The following is a 19,186-nucleotide window of genomic DNA, read 5'->3' on the forward strand; positions in this document are numbered from 1 at the left end:
ACCTTCCTTTGCTAGAGCCAGACCACAAGCGCCACAAAGGAAAATGACAGCGGAGAGCGGAGGGTGCGGACGGGAGGGGGGGGAAGAAGACGGGGGGCATAATGTAGGTATGATGAGGAACAAGTAGATGTATATTGAATATTTGATGGTGCTTAACAAAGCTCGTAGTCTTAAGTGGCACCCATTATGGTAAAGAATCACTGGCATGATTTCATTTGACAGCACAATTCTACAGAATCACATGTTAACATGAACATGTATGAAACCCCTACTGCACGTGCGCTTTGGCTCTCAAACATAGAAAAAAACGAACGATAAGGTGAGCAGTGATCGGCTGTGCTGCCTGCCTGCTTACACAAAAGCAACATTTTGGGGTGTTTTATTCTGTCGCATCCTTAACTGTCGCATCCATAACGTGTGAAATCCATTTCAACACATTCCACAGGAGGTAAAGGAGAAATAATAAATAAGATGTTTCTACTCTTCTGTTAAACTCCACCAGCTCATGTTCGGGGTTTTATACACGAGAGGCACATTCTGAAACTAAAAGTCGTGTACACTTCACGTTAGGGGTCAAACTAACAGATGCAACTCCGGGTCCGTGTCCCCGGTGGAGACTGACATTGTCACCGCGGTACAACGGCCACAGGACACAGAGCCAAGTGCGGCCCGTTCACGGCGCCTTCCCGTAGATCGGGGAAGCTCTCGTGGTGAAAACCGAGGCGAACGCACTCGGAAGGCACATGGTTTACGCAAGTGACGTCAGTATGCGTTACCGGTATTGAGTGAGGGTGAAGGAGAGGAGAAAGAGAGGGGAGATGAAAAGGGAGAGAAAGAAAAGATTGGAGGAGAGACTATTGCTCACTGCTCTGCAGCAGCTTTAGCTTTCCTCGCGTGGGCTGAGCGGAGACAAAGAGCAGTGCGGGGATGCAAAGCGTCTCAGAGAGGAAAATGAGTGAGCAAGCAGGCTCACTGTTTTTTTTGTATTACATGTAGCCCGCCCACTAATACACATACCGGTGCGGTGTTTCCAAAAAATCACGGCCGTGGCACCGCGTGAGAGCTCTACGTGCCGGCAATCTATGGAAATATTGATAGACCCGCATGTCCGTGGTCGATATCTCATTAGGCCCAATCGGGAAGATGGATGCAGCTTTCCTCTGACTGCTAACATCGCCTGTGGCTGATGAGTCTGCCATTAGACACACAGACTGACATCCACCACGGGCTTAAGCAGCCATTTTCATCGCTGTGCTAATTGTTGTTGCCGCTTGTAAATTAAGAGGTTTTTATGATCGGTGTCTGACGTCAGGTGATGAACATGCCTCATTAAAGGTCCTTTTCTGGTGGAACCATCGCAGTCTTTCTGTGAGAGGCAGACAGCCCCATCAGCCTGGTGATGAGACTAACCGTTTGGGCTGGACCAGACCTCTGGTTACATGACACGTTGAGCTCCTCCTTCCGACTGCATTCATGTCCCATTCATACACATTACAGAGCTGACTCCTCCCCCTCCTTCTTTGTGCTTCCTTGTCCCGCAGGTAAAAGAGCTAAGACAGCTAAGACGTTGTACTTAGAAAAATACACACACACACAACAGCGCTCTACAGCAGACAACAAGTTTTTCGTAAATCATGGTTTCACATTGCAAAAACAAACCCCATTCTGGTCTGTATACTCGTATAATGTGTTCTAAAGCGGGCTGCCAAACGAGTCTTTTGGCAGCATTAAATCGCGTAGCACCGATTTCTGACAAGTGGACAGCTGTGCCGTTCGTGCTGCTGCTTTGTGGGTTATTGCAGAAACGGATCGAAGCGGTTCGGCTACATGCAGATTGACAGAACAGCCCAAAACAGTTTCACGGTGTAGTAGCGATGTGTTTTTCTGCTCAGAGCAGCCTTTAAATGCTGACTCACTCTCTTCTGGGGCCTACTACCAATAGCCTGGAGCTGTCATCCACAAGCAAGCCTGGATTTACACAAACTGTACATATTATTTCATTTACTACTTGGGTCATGATGCAATTCTTATAATAAAAAGAAGAATATTGAAACAAGCTATAGTGGTTAAGCTGAACTTGGCATTAGATCTCAGCCCCCCAGGCAGAAGGCCAGAATAACGCAGACAGATCTAAAGAAAACGTCCCGTCTTCTCCTGGGATGTGGGACGGAGTCATGTGCGACATTTTCTGACGGAGAATCCTCTTCTGGGTATGATTAGACAGGTGATCGAACAGTGATGAGAAGCGGGCTGAGGGAGGGAGCAGCAGAGAGAAAGCGTCGCCGCAGCCCCACGTTTCCGGACGGCGGTCAGTCGGAGGCTGAACTACCCATTCACAGAACTTTGACTGAAGGGCGCTGGAGATGATTGCCCCTTTGAGCTGCAATCAAAACGCTGCTTGGGCTTGTGGGCCGATGAGTGTGCAGCATCAAACACTCTACCCTCTCTCATTCCCACCCCCCCTGCACCCCACCATTAATTTTCCGTGCATTCAGTGGATGCCTAGCAGCTGCTGGTAATTAAAGGACTTTAGAGGCTCACACGCCACTGAGTCAGAGGAAGAAGAAAGCAGGGAAGACAGACACGCTGCTCCTGACCAGCTCACCGCCTCCTCTGCATTCTCTCATTCTCTCTCAAATCAAGCTAGTTTTCCTCCTATGTTCCTGATTAGCCACCTTAGAATGCTCGTACTTCAACGAGCATACACAGCCAGACTAGACCAGACTCAAGAAAAGATGGAGGGGGACACAATGTCTGTAGCAAGCAGAACCACCTCTGAAGTGTAGAAGAGCTTTTTCCAGAGGGAAGAATGTCATAATGGGAGACAATTTAGCAGTGGGCCGAAACGAGTGTTCACACCTACTGGCTGAATGAGGTGCAACATGGGAGAGGGGTAAAGGTCATTTTATAAAATCAACAATGGATTTAGGGAGAAAGGGGCAGAAGGAAGCGGCAGCGTCAGAGCTGTGCATGGCACCGCGGCTGGCAAGGGATTTGGTGTGAGTGGGGGCTCTTCACCGGGAAGGCGCAGCTGCTTTTCTCCAGCAGTATCAGGCACTAATACGACGGCTGCTAGTAATACAAATGTGATTTTATAGCCCATTTCATACTGTGCTTTAAAATACAGAAAAAAAAGACTGGGAATGAATGTTTAAAAACAAATACAAACCGTCACAATTAATCATTGGACATAAAATTCTCATCAACTCATCAACAATAATCATATAAAATAAAACATCCGCACCCAGATATGTTCTTCTTTTGTTGGTTTCGTTGTATATTGGTACAGTCTATATGCTAAACCCATAATACCCCTTCAGACTCATTAGGTATTATCACATTTTAACTGTAATTTGTCATTATGTGCAGTTACCAGACACAAAATTTACCGTTTCCATCAAGTATCTTGAAATAACAAATTACTACCTGCAACTCTGATACATCATCCTCATTTGACTGCTGCTTCCCATTCAAGATGGCACGATGAGATGTTTTTTTTTTTAATGAACGCCTTTGTCCCTTCTGATCGACGCCTACCTTGAAATTATTTTGTTCCAAATAGATATAATAGAGATGTGACGTGAATCAGAGGCCACCACCAGCCCACCATCTGGGCTCCAGGGACATTGAAGTTACATACAACTCAGACACTACAGCTCGTATTATCATATTTAAATGATGTATTAGGTATGTCATTTTACGGACGCTTTGTCTACAGCAGATTGACCTCAATAAGGCACTCTAAGGCCCTATTCACGCATTTGCATCGTCTTCATTTAAATATCTTTTCCCCTTTGCAGCAACTCAGCCACAGCTGACAGGGGCCCCGTCACACTCATTGCAGGCTCAAGACACATAAAGGGGTATTAGGACCAGAGTCAGGTGGCACCAAGGTCTACTGTGCTGAGAGAGCAGATGGCTGATCTGACGTGAAATGCGGCGCTGACCTTTCCTCCCTCGCAGCACAGTACGGCGGTCGGGCCGAGTGCCTGCGTACGATCTCAAAAATCGAACCCAGGTGCGTGCACATCCATGCGCACACATCTACTCGCAAGCCCACACGCAACCTACTCCCTGGCGGCCTTTGCACAATAAACAGCTGTTCCCTCTTCACAGCAGCGTTCGCCACACAGCAGCTTAAAAAAAACAACGTATCACCACCCCTGACCCGCAGCAGATCTGAATTATTTTGGTTCCACTTTCTACCACACCGACAGAAAAATCATGTGATTAACAGTAAAGCACAAAGGCTAATGTTGTGGTAAATTATCCCTCTGTGAAGGCACGCACACGGTAAAGAATATAAGGCTTTAGCCACCCTCTCCAGCACCTCGGCAGAAACATGCTGAATTACCTTGTCACTAGGCAATTATTTGGCCTGTCCCAGCGTTGGAGTGATGTAAATTACTTTAAGTGCACTTTGCAGGGGCCGCCATCACGATAATGATGATTGCGGCGGGGCTCTGACACACAAATATTCAGCTATACCTTTAGAGAGAGTGGCTGCATTCAGCAAGGGATGTAAGTGTGGAATTCAACACACAACTGCAAAGGAGAAGCCCAGACCGATGAGAGTGAATGTTTGTGCTGAGGAAACAAAGGCGGGAGCGATGGAAGCGAAGATGGGAGACTTCTTTAGCAGTAAGCTGCATTTATCTTGTGTCTGCATTTATATAACCTCTCCATTATATTGTCTTACTATGATCAGTTCAATTCACAGATTAGTATCATACCCAAAATATAATTGATACGCACGTTTTCCTATGGCTTTCTAGAAGTTAGTCTCGTTGCAGTAACCCTTTATTTCCAGCAGGTGTCACTCATGGCTTCTATGCCTATTCTTAAGTCAATATTGCTTAAATTGCTCTCATTTGTGGTAAATGTTGAACAAAATCTGTGGAAAGTACGTGTAAACGATGATTGAGGGGTACTCACATGTTATGCAGGACACACCAGCCGCAGTGCGGGTCCCCGGAGCTCAAACACTCTCCACAGGTGCCGTACTGCTCACATGACTCGATGGGAACTTGGGTAACCTAAAAAGCACATGAAAGGATCAGGATCAGAGTGCAGGCAGAGCAACAAACATCACTACATGTACACACAAAGAAGCCTCTGGGTATGTGTGCGCGCGTGTGTGTATATATGGTGTTTCGTGTTGATGGATTATGTATGGGGGGGGGGGATGCGCCTCTAATGTTTGGGTGCCTCAGTGTGTCAATGCGTGAGACGTCAACTGCACAGGCAACTGTTTCCTTTATCTCAAGCCAGAGAAACAGAAGTGAGCAGGTGGGTTCAGTTGGCCACAGAAAGCTGTCGCTCTGCCATCAGTAGGCTTTTGTCTTGCCTGTCCAAAAACACTTTCCTATGGAAGAGTAGTGACGGACATACCTTCTCCAGTCTGATTTTTTCCAATTTGAAATTGAACGACGGGGTTATTTTTCAGGGGAAGGTTGCAATGAACAAGCAACGTTTGTTAAGATCGATTTCATTAAACAAATAGATACGCAGAATCATTTAAAATCGGAAAAATAATTCGTTATGTTGTACTGAGGGTTATTTAAATGAACCGAGCAGAAAATTCAAAGCTAAACATATTGGAAGGGTCAACAGCAAAGTATTTGAATAAGCAGTTAGAGCCCAAAGTAAACACACTGCAGGCTACTCCACACAGGGCTGCCCAACAGCCATCATTTGAATGAAGAACAAACAGCCATGCGCTCATGTGCAGTTGACATTACAATTACACAAATACAGGGTTGATCATTTACATTATGTGAAGACAACAGAGTAGAGAAGCACGAAAAATCAAACCACACATCTCAGCGAGGCAACTAGCTGAGTTGTTGTGTGATCCACCGGCTGGGCCTTTTCTCAGCTGCTTCATAACATGCACTCATCCGTCTGTCAGTTATATATAATGAGTGTGTGTGTGTGCGGGTGAATCTAGCTGTGTGTCTGTCCGTCTGCCAGACAAGGTTCTGCTCAGCCACATGGCACTCAGTCTGTTTGAGTAGAGGTCTGTGCGATCTGGAGGTCAGTTTGTGTCGCTGAGTGTGTGTGTGTGTGTGTCTTTAAGTGTCCGGCGTCGTGGGGCGGCCGCCGTCGTACGTGCATCAAGAAACCTGCACAGCATAATGACCAGATGCAGCAGAGGAGTAAGACTCTGGTAGAGATTAGTTTTTTAAGTCCTGGCAGTCTCATTGTTGTATAACGACGGCACACTCTGACAAGGCGCCCAGTTCAGCCTAAACCTCAATGCTTCTGCGCAAAATGTGGTGAGTGAACGAAGGTGCTCATTACACGTTTCAAGTGTTTCCCGAACCCCATGCAAATCGCCCACAACTGGGGGATATTAATTGCTAGTTGCACCGCGGGCTGGAATTAACTGTCAGCTATAGGAATAGATAACAGCTGGGTGTCCATCAGAGGTTTTTCCTTATTGCATCCTTATTAAAAACAAACAAACAGCTGACAGCAACATTTGTAACATGCGCTTATTATTGCATGGCCTCTGAAAAGCTTTCATTGGAAAAACTGTCACTTGCTGTGAAAAGAGTGCTGCAGGAATGAGTCCAAAAACCTGCATGTAAGGTTGTGTTTTTGCCTTTTTTGTTCCCTCGTCTCAAAGCCAATAAGTTTTTCAAATACATTTTTGATTCAATGCCTAACATGAGGTCTCCAGTTAGCATAAGCTTAAGATATTTTGACATGTTTTTCGACAATGAGAAATATGTTCGTAAACACGCTTTCTTGAGTTTTTAAGCGTTTTTAAGCGTGTTTTTAAAATGGACCTTTTTTTTACCGTTTTAGGATTGTATTCACACACAAAAATCCCAAACGTGTTGCTCATTTGTGAAGATAAACATCTCATTGAACAAAACGTGCAAGTATAGAAAACGTTGGTTCGCCTCAGAGCTTATTTTCTGCAATTATTCTAATTTCCCTTTTTTACCAGGGAACCGGTGGCACGCTAACTTCAGTGCTGGCTCACAGAACGACATCCACTCTGCAGCAACATGCGCTCCAGCCCATATCTATCCAATGTTTTGTCTTTGCTCAATAACCGTCCACCTGTCGGCCTGCTGGTCCTAAACCCTGCGGCAACAGAGAGACGGGCCCGGGGGGGGGGGGGGGGGGACAAAGAAAGCCATTGACACGGTGGGACGTCAACAGTCCCTGCTCTGTGTGGCAGATACGCCACGGACACTCCTGTTAGATTAACCCCCTGTCACCTAAACAAACTCTATTGGTGTGTGTGTGTGTGTGTGTGTGTGTGTGTGTGTGTGTGTGACTCGTCTAGCTTCGGGACAAACAGGTGGCAGGCTGTAATGAGCTGCAGACGGGGCCACATCAGCAGCAGAAACCGCAACTGGTGACAAACAAGCCCACCAGGAACGCCGGCGGGGAAACCGTGCGTGTCCCAAAGTATAACTCAAAGCGAAGCCCTCTGAACTCCCAAAAATATTTCAGATCCTTTCCCAAAATGTGCCTGAAACTTTCAGAGATGCCCGGCCTCGAAAGGGTTACGGTGTGGAGACAGCTGTCAGCGAGGGGGGAAAAGGTAGGGGGGGGGGGGGGGGGGGGGGGGTGTAATAGGGAAGGATGAGAACTGAAAAAGGACAGAATGAGACATAAAGTGTGCACGTGGCTGTGTTTGTGTGTACGAGAGAGTGCATTGATGTGTAGAACAGCATGGGCCGGTAGCAGAGGTGAGGGTTGGAGAGGGAAGGGGGGGATCACAGCAGCTGTTGCCCAGCACACGCTACAGTCACTCAACACAGCAGGGCTGCACAATGAAGCCCCTTCTCCCACTGTGTGTGCACGTGTGTGTGTGTGTGTGTGTGCGCGCGCGTGCGCTTGTAGGCACACATGCACGGCGCCATAACGGATGTGCAGATCGTTGTTCCTGTGTTTTTTCAAGATTGACCAAGAAGCGCAGCGCACAATCTGGTATCGCCTCCCACTTTCTCTGCCGGCTGAGCACATTCACCAGCGGCTGACCGGAGATGGGGAGCATTGTTGGCGAGAAGTACTGTGCTGTGGTAAATCAATGCTAATAAAATTCCTGCCTAAGATGGCCTTAGCGGGGGGTTATTCAACCAGAGAGGCTACAGTGGAGTCGCTTACTGGAGGAACCCTGGGTGACTGACTGACAGCCGCGGGTTAAAACAACAGCTTTGTCTCTTTCATAGGCAAATGCTGAATAGACTTCAGCCTGCATTATCATTGCCAAGCGTCCTCTAAGCCAGGAGTGTCTTCTCTGTGAATGAAACCTATAGGGATTTGTATTCTAGAAGAAAAGCCCAGCCCTAATGCAGGACTTTCATGCTTCCTCTTAACAGTGAAAGGAAAAATACACTTTTACAGTTTTAATCCAGTGCACCTGTTTTAAGTGTTGACACATTTGGAATAAAAATGATAAGTCAATTAGGGGGTGTTTAAAAAATGGCTAAATTCCCCTTTTATCACTCCTTCATCCTCTTTATAAAAGAACAACATGTGAGGGAGGTATGTGTGTGGACTTAACGCACGCTTAACTAAGCCAGACCATTTTCAAGCAGTCCAATCAGATGTGAAGCATTTGTACATCATTTCACTAGTAAATAAGTCACAGTACAGAAGCGAATGCGCAAATGAACAACTGGCGGATTAAAATGTCTCTTAAATCCAACCCTTGACCAACGTGAACAATTTCATCATGTAACTTCTAGAAATAAATAATAAAGCTCATGCGTGTTACCGTTGACCTAACAAATGGTGACGGTGTTACGGGTTTGTATCGCATAATCTTTTATACTATTTTTACAACAAATCATTTCCAATGCTATTTTTGGCCATTTGTGAATGGAGGCTCCATTTCAGCTACCCTGAGACCTCTCTTTGATGGGTGGGGGGGGGCACAGGGGCAGCATGAAAAAAAAGACCAGAGAAGAAAGCGTAAGAGGGAAAAGAAGAGGGATGAAAGGGTGGCAGAGCAGAGTGGAAGCGGCCCATTGTTTCGTGTTCTGATGGGACCCGCGGTCTCAGCGGTGCCAGATGTGCCTCGCCATGCTGAGCGGGAGAGACGGCCGCGGAAGGAGACAAATCCCACCGTCCCCACTAATTCAGAGGAAGCTATTTTGCAAGTGGTTGCCAAGGCAACAGGTCTGGCTCTGACCTCAGGAACACCCCCACATCCACCACCACTGGCTCCAACCTTCGAGACCTTCAACGGTACACGGTTAAACAGCTGGCACCTCTGGGACTTCCTGCCACCTACACCTCTTTGTAAACACGTACACACAAACACACACGCACACATATTGGTGGCTCCCCTACACCCTATCCATTTTTAATGAGAGTTAGCCAAGCTACCACGTCACTGGAATGAGGCACATCGATCATGAACACAATACCCATTCCATTCCAGCAGAGAAAAAGGAGGGGGGCATGGGAGTGGTGTGTGTGTGTGTTTGTGTGTGTGTGTAAGAGCGGGCCTAACGACAAAGGCACAAAAGCAAAGCAAATACTTGCTGCTGAATGAAAGAAAAGCAATTAAATCTAAACGTCCCTGAGACCGCTGCTCCCTCAGTGACCCGTCCGGGTCGCTCGTGTCCTGACTAACTCCACAAGGACGGCCGCCCGTTAATCCGCTCGAGTAATCCCACCGAGGCTCTTCAGAAGGACGGCGGACACATCTCCCCTCGTCTTGCTCTCGCTCTCGCTCGCTGTGGTCTTCCGCTCCTCAGTGCACAAAATCCTCCCGCTGAACTCTCCAAGACCAAAAACAAATCCGCAGTGTGTTTGTGTGGCAGAGCCGTCTCGTCCAGCCTGCTGACATCCACCCACGGGGAGCAGCCATCTCAAAGAAAAAACTAAAACTCAACTGTGCCTCCAACGCACGGGGCTCTCAAATCTTCGCTGACTTGGCTCAAACAGCTGTACAGGAATTACAATTTTTGCTGTTGTTTTGTGTCGCCGTCTCAGACTTAAAAGGTCAATGAGGGGTTCAACCCGGTCATCAAAATCCATTCTCAGCCTGGCTGGTCTAAGCAGATAGGAAGTGTTAAGGCTGGTCAAAGGATAACCAGGCCTACAGACTTGAGGGGGGGGGGGGTCATCCTCGTGGTTGTTGTGGTGTGCGGGTGCTGATCCCCAGAACCCACAACACCTGGCCTCCCTAAGTTTTGTGTAGAAATCCACAATATGGATTTTTGTCCAGTGTAGAATTTTTATTAAGCGAGCCGTCTTCAGAATGAATGCAGGATATGTTCTGGATAAATGAGAGTTAGCATTGCTCAATGGGATATATACTATAAACTATCAGTGTGTGTTTTCGGGAAGGTCCTAACCCGTTTGCCTAGGGTGGTTTTTAGAGGAACTGATTTTAAAGTGCAGGAGATGGCAGTCAAGATGAAATATTATTCAGTGACTTTAAAGAAGCTAAACCTTGGAGGAAGAAGAAGAAGCAGAGCCCACATGTAAAGATACAGCTCGCCTCATCTACAAACAGCCATCTCGCATACTTCCAAAATGATTTGCTGTGAAAATGGGAGCTTTTAACCTTTTATTGTTGCAGCCGGCTCTCTCAGCGCATCCGTTTCTTAGTTCCCACTGTATATCCATCCACACAAAGAGAGGACACACACACAGGGAGGCACACACATTCATTTGCTTTATTGGATTTGGCCTGAGCTCACAGATTTGGGTCAATTGAAAAAAGCAGCACAGTGACTGGGTTTAAAGGCAGAATGAAAGAAAGGGAAGGGGCGCGTGGGGGGGCAGCTACACTAACTCTCTAAATTGATACTAGACTATGGTGGATATCTAGCTGTCATAGTTTAATCAAGCAAAACTCTTTGTTTTCAAATCCCCTTCCCTTCGAGCATCGGCACCCTGACAACATGCCCCCCCGTACCCACTCAGACCTGGGCAGGCCTGGTCGCTGGCAGCTCTTCAGAAGTAACAGACCGGTAGGGAACAAACTGCCAGGCAGGAAAAGAAGGGAAAGAAAGATCGTGTGCCTCCTGACCAGCGTTTGAACTCTGCAGCCGACTGGCCATCATGTGTCAACGCTAACCGCATAACTGATGACGAGAAATGTCACCATGAAAAAATTCAAACGAATTCCATTTTTCACCATGACACACGTCTCGTGACAGTCACAGCAGTCATACTTGTTGTGTCCGCAGTGGAATGTGTGGGTCTTACAAAGAAATTCATCATTTGTCGCTCATGTGTTTGATTGCTCAGTCCCGGTGCTTTTTATATACGTTCCTATATATTTCAAGTGACTATCCTGCTCTTAGACACTACTCTTTCAGTTAATGGTCCATCCAAATAGATTGATGGCGTATTGAAAAATTCTGGAGTGAGGATCGGGTTTCCCCTAACCTCCATTCTTCCATCCATACCTCGCATCTTTATAAGAAGAATGCAATATTCATATTTTACTAATTCATGAATTGATCAGTTGTGGCTACAACTACAACTGAATTAATCATGAATGTTTTGTTATGCGATATGTTGTGTTATGCGATATCATATGGTGTGCGCTTCTCCTCCCACTTTCGCCAGACAGTACAGCTGTGCAGAAACGGACAAAAGCCCCGTCTCCCATGGAGATGCATTTGGGCATCGGATTTCAGCATGTGTCCCCCGGACTAATAACCAACTGTATGGATTAAAGACAAAGTGGCACAACGGGCAATAAGGAAGATGGAGGAGGGAGGATGGGGCAGCCTGACTTCTCATCTCAGTTTGTGTGTGTTTTGTGTGTGTGCGTTTAGCCTTTGCAGACTGGAGGGAGGAGTCACTCGGGGATGTGAGGCAGCAGAGGGAGAAAGAGCACAGAAATAATGGAGTGAGGGAATCGACCAGCGAGGAGGATGAAAAATCTAAACCAGTCGATACAGCTAGGAGTGTATCAATTATGTATGACTTCAATCCTCTTTTTGGGCAAAGCAGAGCAGAGGAGCAGGTTAGCCTGAAAAGTGGGGGAGCTTGAGTGATTTGATTGTGTATGTGCACTTGATTGTGTGTGTGTGGATATTGGGGACCATTGCAGACCTTGTCCTAGTGGTGGTCCCATGATTGTTACTCTTGTTATTTTTCTTTGTCAATACTCACTTCTATTAACCAAGATAAATATACCGCGTGTGTCAACCATTAACCTTACTGTGGAAAAAATTGCATGAAAAAATCCGTTGATTCGTTTGCATAATTTGACTGGTTCACACACCAGCATAATGTGAAGCAAAGCTAATGATACCTCCACACACTTTCCTCCTTTACTTACTAACCCCTTTGAAGATAAGACTTAAAAACTTGTACTCTACGAGGCACATTCACAACACACATAATAGAAAAGGTTAGTAATCAGGAATAAAAAATATGTATAACTGTTGTGCTAACGTAGGAACGATGCTTTATGATTAGGTGTTTACTCCTAATGCTTCAGTGTGTGGTCATTTTAAAGTGTTACCAAGAAGTCAGGATGTACACGAAGGAATAGACGTAAAAGCCTATGGATCTTTCTCTGGCCTTTTCCCATCTTTATTTTCCTCCCCCATCCTGAGCCCACCCTTCTGCCCTCCCATGTTGGCTCCCCGTTGCAGGTTGCAGGCCGAGGTGGCCTCTTTGCTTGGTAATTCAGTCAGGAGGCAAAAGGGAGGGAATTACATCCATGCTGCCTCACCACTGAGCACTCAGTCCATTTCTAAACTGCTTACTGGCAACTGGTTCAAAAAGGTTCACAATGACATTTTAAAGATGGAGCTGTGCAAGTGTCTTTGTGTGTATTTGTGCTCCGTGTGTGCGTGCTCTCAAAATGTGAAAGAAGCTACAACCGGTCGACACACTGACGTACTGTGATAACAGTCTGGTGTGCTATGCTGGAATTACACTGAACCTTTTCTTTAAACAGCTTTATTTAACTTAACTGAGGCTGTTTTGGTTGTCCCGTTGCGTAGGTGTTTAAAGACGAACAATTGCCTTCAAGCTTAAAAGTGGTGTTGATTTGTGAACATTATCTAACGTTAATATCAGTATCATAGACCTGTTTTTGAGTTTATTCTCTGCAATAACCCAAGAGCCATCGGAAAATCCCATTCGGGAACCAGGGCAATGCCAACTTCTGGGGTCGGCCTGAGAAAAAAATGTTTGTTTTACAAAACATTTACAAACATTACAATACATTAACAACCTGCTGCTTCTATTACTCACACACTTTACGGCTCCCGTAGCCGTCACTCCATGTCTCTAGTCCATACCTATATTAGTCAAAGTCACATTGCCTGTCTACATACCTGTCTCGCTCACTATTATGTTTACTTGGTTATTTTCTTTTTTTGTGAGCATTCAATTTAGCTCTTTTAGAGTGATTTTCCTGTCTGTCAATCTAACGGTCTGAATCATTTTCTCTAACCACCCTGTCTATGTGACATGTCTTTGTCTCTCTGTGCATCTCTGGCCTGTCTGTCTTTTAGTCCAACATGTCTGTGTGTCTCTCAGCGGGATCCCTGACTGCCAATTCAGCCAGTAATGAGGTGCATGCTTCAGTCAGCATGTAAGGAGTTAATAAGGAAGCAGCAGAGGCCATCACACATCAACAGGCATGAGCCTGTGTGTGTGTGTGCGTGTGTGTGTTTGGGGTGTGTTTGTGAAGGCTGGGAAGCCTCCCTGGCACACTTATGGATGTCTGTTGACCAACGCGGTATTGATTTGGAGGGGAAGGCAGAAAGAAATGAATTCTGATCCACAGAGGGACTCCACAGTGCATGTCGGGAGCGTGGACGGGGGTTTTGTGTGTGTGTGTGTGCATGGGTGTGAGGATGTTTGTTCTCTTTGTCCCAGTGTCTCTGGCAGTGTACATGATGTACATACAAATGAAGGGTTTGGTTACACCCCGCTGCTCGAAGGGCTGCACTTTTGCATAAGCGTAAACGTGTGTTTTTGCCTTGATGAAAAAGACAGACGGGGGAGGAGGGGTACCGGCAACTAGGCCCAGGTGGTGAGGGACACTTCATCTAATCCCCAAAATGAGTTTGTGTATTTGTACAATACATATGTGCGTGTGTTTGTTTGCGTTTGTGTGTGAATGATGTGCATGTATGCATGCACGCACGCACGCACATCTGTGCTGGGCAGGTTTCCATGTGCATCAGTCCTCTTCACCTGGACTTCAGTTGGGAGTCCACATGGACTACAGAAGCATCTCCTCACACACTATAATACAGCCAATAGGATCTTATCCAATTTGATTCCATAAGTAATAAATAGAGACAAACAGGTTCCTGCAGTGGAGGGAACGTTATTAGATCTGCCTGGGGGGTGAAAAGGAAAAGCAGTGACTGATCTCCGGTGGTGTGTGTTTTGCCTTGGTGTTTTTGTTTGGCAGAGGAGGGAGAAAAAAAAAATCCATATAATGAGCCCAAACTGCCTTTGTGTCTCACTCTCTTAGTCGTCTCTCTTCGCTCTCATCCCCCTGACTCTCAGACAGCTGCTTCTGTGCAGCCAAATTAACCGTTGCCCACTTGCTTTTGGAAAGGGTGAAATAAATAAGCGTTTTGTCTCAGAGAGAGAGACATCGCCTTTTGTTTTTTTTTGGGGGGTTCCGCATGTGAACTTGTGTGTCCACCACAAATCTGTTAGTTTTCTCCATGAAAAATCCCCCACACGGCCCCATCCGTCACTCTGCGGCCCTATCTATTACTGCCATGTGATCCTACTCGCTCCAAATATCCGATTTGCAAGTTGGCAAAAGGGTAATATTTCAACAGGCTGTCGGCAGACACACTGTTTAAATCATAGGGCTTATCTAGCCTTTGCTCTTTCTAATATTTTCCCTCATATATTGCATTAGAGATATGTTATCCATTCCTGCACATTCATCTTCTTCCGAATGACTGTCTGAATATGTACAAGAAGATAGATACACTTTTGCCTGTGAGTCTGTGTGTGTGTGTGTGTGTGTGTGTGTGTGTGTGTGTGTGTGCGTCCTTGCACATCTGAGTACAGCTTTCCCCAACATCTTAAAGATTGGCAACAAGGATTTTCTGTAATATGTGTCATGTACAGTACCTCTTTACCAAACACCTTACTTCTAGCCAAAAACACACCACATCAACAAAAAAGGGTTAGAGAGGAATTTGTAGACAGACATCAGTGAATAAGTACATTTTAGAATAGCAAATTTAGCAAGATGAGATACCATACTCTACAACAAATAACAAATTACAAAATAACCGAAATTACAAATAAAAAGTAAGTGGGAACTGACACACATATGCACTGTACAATATCACGGAGGCTCAGGCTGACAGCTTCGTCACAGTGAGCTGCAGGGGGAAAGGGAAATGCCATTGTGGGATTGAGTCTTCCCATCGGACGCACCACTGACAGAAGAGAAGAAACGATAGAGGGGGGGGTGGGGGTGGGGGGGGGGGATTGGGAATGTGTGGAACAAACCCCACGCAGCAACCAGAGGGGGGGGAGGAACAGAAGAAGAAGAGGTTGAGCTCCCATGTGTAGCCCATCAAAACCAACAGCTGTGCTGCTGTGGCTGTTTGCTGAGACTGGCCCCTGTGAAGGACAGACAAAGAGCATATTGCAGACCTGGCTGCATGACCGCGTCACACAACAAAAACACACACACACACAACATACCGACAGAAAAGACCACCTGAGAGGTCTGCCAAACTGTAGCAAATGAACCAAGGGCCCGGTTGCAACACACCCAGCAACAAATGCACAAAAGTTGTACCCGTGTGCGCACGTACAAACACTCATTCATCCATTTAGAAGGCAGCTGGTGGTGAACTGAGGCGAGCTGTCATCCTGGGACCTCTACATAAGCACCTTTAACACGGTGCTGGGGAACCGAGCCCGCTGCTTCTGTCTGTCTGGTGTGTGTGGGCTCAGCTTCACTCCGTGATTGCAGCACCATCCCGGCGCTGAGGAGCGAGGCGACTGACGGAAGCTAAGAGAGACAATGAAAGCAGGAGCGCCGGGAGCCCTGAAGACGTGGTCTCCCCCAATTACAGACCAAACACTGCCACTCTATTCACTTTACCGTTCGCCTGGCTCCCGACAAACCCGTCTTGATTCCTTCAACCAGCCCTCATGTTTCTCCCTGACACTCTCTAAGCTCTAATTAGGCTTGTAAATAATTATTGCAATTAAAGCCTACAATTAGGAGGACTGAAGCACCGCCATTAGTTTCACAATAAATGTCATGAGCATTCTGCATAGGCGTAGGGAGGAAAGAGACAAATGCAGCGCCATTATAGAGGCAGACAGACAGCGAGAGTGAAAGAGACAGAAAGAGAGAAGGGGGTATATGACAGCAGTTGACGTGCTCGCAGCTCTTAATTATAGAGCTGATTATTCTGGCAGGATGGCTACTGGACTGCTTCTTTGGCTCACATTCACAAAGTGGCCATGAAAAACACATAGAAGGCTCAATATATTGAGCTATGTATTATTTCCGTAATCTTGTATTTTACTAGATTAACCTTTGAAAAGTGGGATAACATTTTTTTTAATAGGAAAAGATGTGGTAGGAACAACCAATCAATCAGCATTACTTATCTTCCTCAATGTTGATTTGGATAATATGAAGAAAGGAAAGAAAAGTTGTTTTCAATTCAGCATCCAAAAACGCAAAAGACGTATTTGCACGAGTTGCTATGAGGGGGGACTAGCTCACAGCGACGACATCTATCTGTCCATGCTCATTTCTATAAATGTGCAGTTAGTGGTGTTGATTCTGTGCAGAATCTTGCATGAATTTTGCATGGTTCAAGCATGTAGCAAAAGAGCAGACGTGCGTGTAAAATTGAGACATTTTCATTGGGGGGCTACGTTTGTGGGTCAGCTGGATAATGGCAAACTCTGGAAGACTGCAGAGATACACAGACAGAGGTGTCAGAGAGTCTGAGGCTCACGTATCATTTTCCTCATTATCTCATATTATGTCAGGGGGCCAGTGATATGCTTCTGTGGAGAAGACGGAAGGGATGTTTGGGTTGGGAGGAGACAGCCGTGAGATTTTAGACGGCATTGAGAGGTTTGTAGAGCCACACGTGATGGTGAATCCAGACGCAAACAAAACCTCACGTGGGTCTTGGAATCCGTTTAAACTTAACTGGACACTGTTGAGTTTATTAGTTGATCCTTGAGCTCCACGCGGCTACAATGATTCACAGCTTGTACAGTGCGTTAGCTTGTATTGACCTTTGCTGGCATAGCAGGGGACTTAGGTGTGAAGGAAGGAGAGAGGGGGTGGGTGGATGGATGGGTGGATGGATGGATAGACGGGGAAATGGAGGGTAGGAGGCCGTTCAGGCTTGGAGCTGCACAGGATTCTTTTAATTAACAGCTTGATGGGGACTGACAGGACGTGTGTTGCTATCAAATAATGAGGTTAGGATTGGCCAATGGTTGCAAGGCACAAAACCTGATTAACACTAATCCTAGCTTAAGTCAATTAACAATGCCTGCTCGGGGATTCATGTAAATGAGGTGCCTTTGTCGGGTGGGTAAGCACAGAGGGTGAAAGCAGGGACATTCAGACATGTAAAACATGTCTAGAACACGGCCAAAAGGGGTAAGGATACTCGTATCGGTCATCACGAGAATACAACAGCTGACTAGCAGGAGTCCAGCAGATGGATGCTATTAAATTAGAATTCAATGAAGGGGCATCTCTAAGTGACCTGCTGAGTGACCTGCTAGGTTTGATGAACGGAGTCAGTGAACCCTTGAACTTCCCACAGCCTCTGACCTCCCAACGCTGAGGGGCCGCACACTAACAAATAGAATGTGCATATATCAAACCAAACGCAGGGAGCATATATGCCAACATGTGTGCACATAAACCTTGATGCAGGAAATGAGGCACATGCACTTAACTACCATAAAAAAAAAAAAACATGTCATTTGAGAAGTGAATCTTTAATTCAACAGCTGCAAAGTCATTGAAGGATTTTAGTGGGGGATGGGACAGGAGACAGAGACAGAGTCAGAAAACAACTTTAAACTTTAGATATAGAATAGAGGCTGAATTAAGACATTTTCAAGCAGCAAATGGAGACAGACAAAAATCGATTATAAGAATGAGTAAATAAAACCGGCAGTACCATACTTATTTGCTCCATATACTTTGTCTAAGATTGCTGCGGGTGTCTCAGAGACGCTAAAATGTTCTTTATACGTTGGAATCAGAAGGGCGAGAAGCAGTGTCCGAATGAGAGAACAAAATAGTACCAAAAACAAGCACAGGTAAGCTACCACAAAATAACAAAACATCTATGGACACACACGCATAAGCTTAAGATTAAGGGAGCTTGACATGTGGGTCATTACTGAAAGGGGCTTCTTCAGTAGGAAAAGCCAAATGGCATCATCGATGGCATTGGGTGTCTGGTATTGACAGGAGAATTTATCCTAATTTGTCCGAGTGTCAATATCAAGTGAAGCCATCAAGGAAGCAGAGAAAAATCCAAGCGCGAGGTTCCTAGCTGCTGCTGTTCCGTCCTCACCCCGCCCCTCGTGTTCCGACTGCTGAACACCTGGGTAAGCAGGCGGCCATGCGATTGATTTGCTGGCCCTCGCCCCATACGGTTGCAAAACTGACCCGGCCGTCGCGCTTACATCTGCGATAAAACATGACAGCCAATCCATCACGGCCAGTGTCTGCTGTCTGACTGATAGCGGCCTGTCCCGACAATGTTTGTCTGTTGTTGAGGTCTGTCGAAAACAGCTGTGGCCACGGTTCCTCTCTCTTGATCAGCCTCAATGAGGGAGGAATGGGATGCAGATGTGTTGTCCAGATGCTGGAACATGGCGTCATAGTTTTCTCATGCATGACGGTGAACCTTCGTTCAAGTCTCTCATTTAATTACCGCTATACATCTTGTGGTTAAGTTAAGTAGCTTTTACCATATTATACTTAATTTGACTTAAATGTACGGCAGATTAGATAGAGGACTGAATAAGGTACAACAGGTTTTTCTTAACTCCAATATGTGTGCCCCCAAAGCCCACCACCGATAAATATATTACTTGAACCCTGTGAAGTGGCAAAAAGCACGGACGAAATTCAGCATTCCAGTTTTTGAACGTCAACGTGACTCTGGGAAATTACTGGAGAATTATTCGAGAAGAGATTATAAACTGAGTTCTAAACATCGCTCTTTCATCC

At 46.0% G+C, this 19,186-nt stretch overlaps 1 protein-coding gene across 2 annotated transcripts in view; it reads right to left on the minus strand.

The window, feature by feature from the left end:
- Nucleotides 1-19,186, minus strand: part of plxna2 (plexin A2) — a 157,113-nt gene that overhangs the window by 64,398 nt on the left and 73,529 nt on the right. For both annotated transcript variants that reach the window (XM_040193259.2, XM_040193258.2), the window contains exon 5: nucleotides 4,936-5,036. In XM_040193259.2, the coding sequence (XP_040049193.2) occupies nucleotides 4,936-5,036 (101 nt within the window). The remainder of the gene's footprint in view (nucleotides 1-4,935; nucleotides 5,037-19,186) is intronic.

This window comes from Gasterosteus aculeatus, chromosome 2, assembly GCF_964276395.1.
Source record: "Gasterosteus aculeatus chromosome 2, fGasAcu3.hap1.1, whole genome shotgun sequence".
Taxonomy (NCBI): Eukaryota; Metazoa; Chordata; class Actinopteri; order Perciformes; family Gasterosteidae; genus Gasterosteus; species Gasterosteus aculeatus.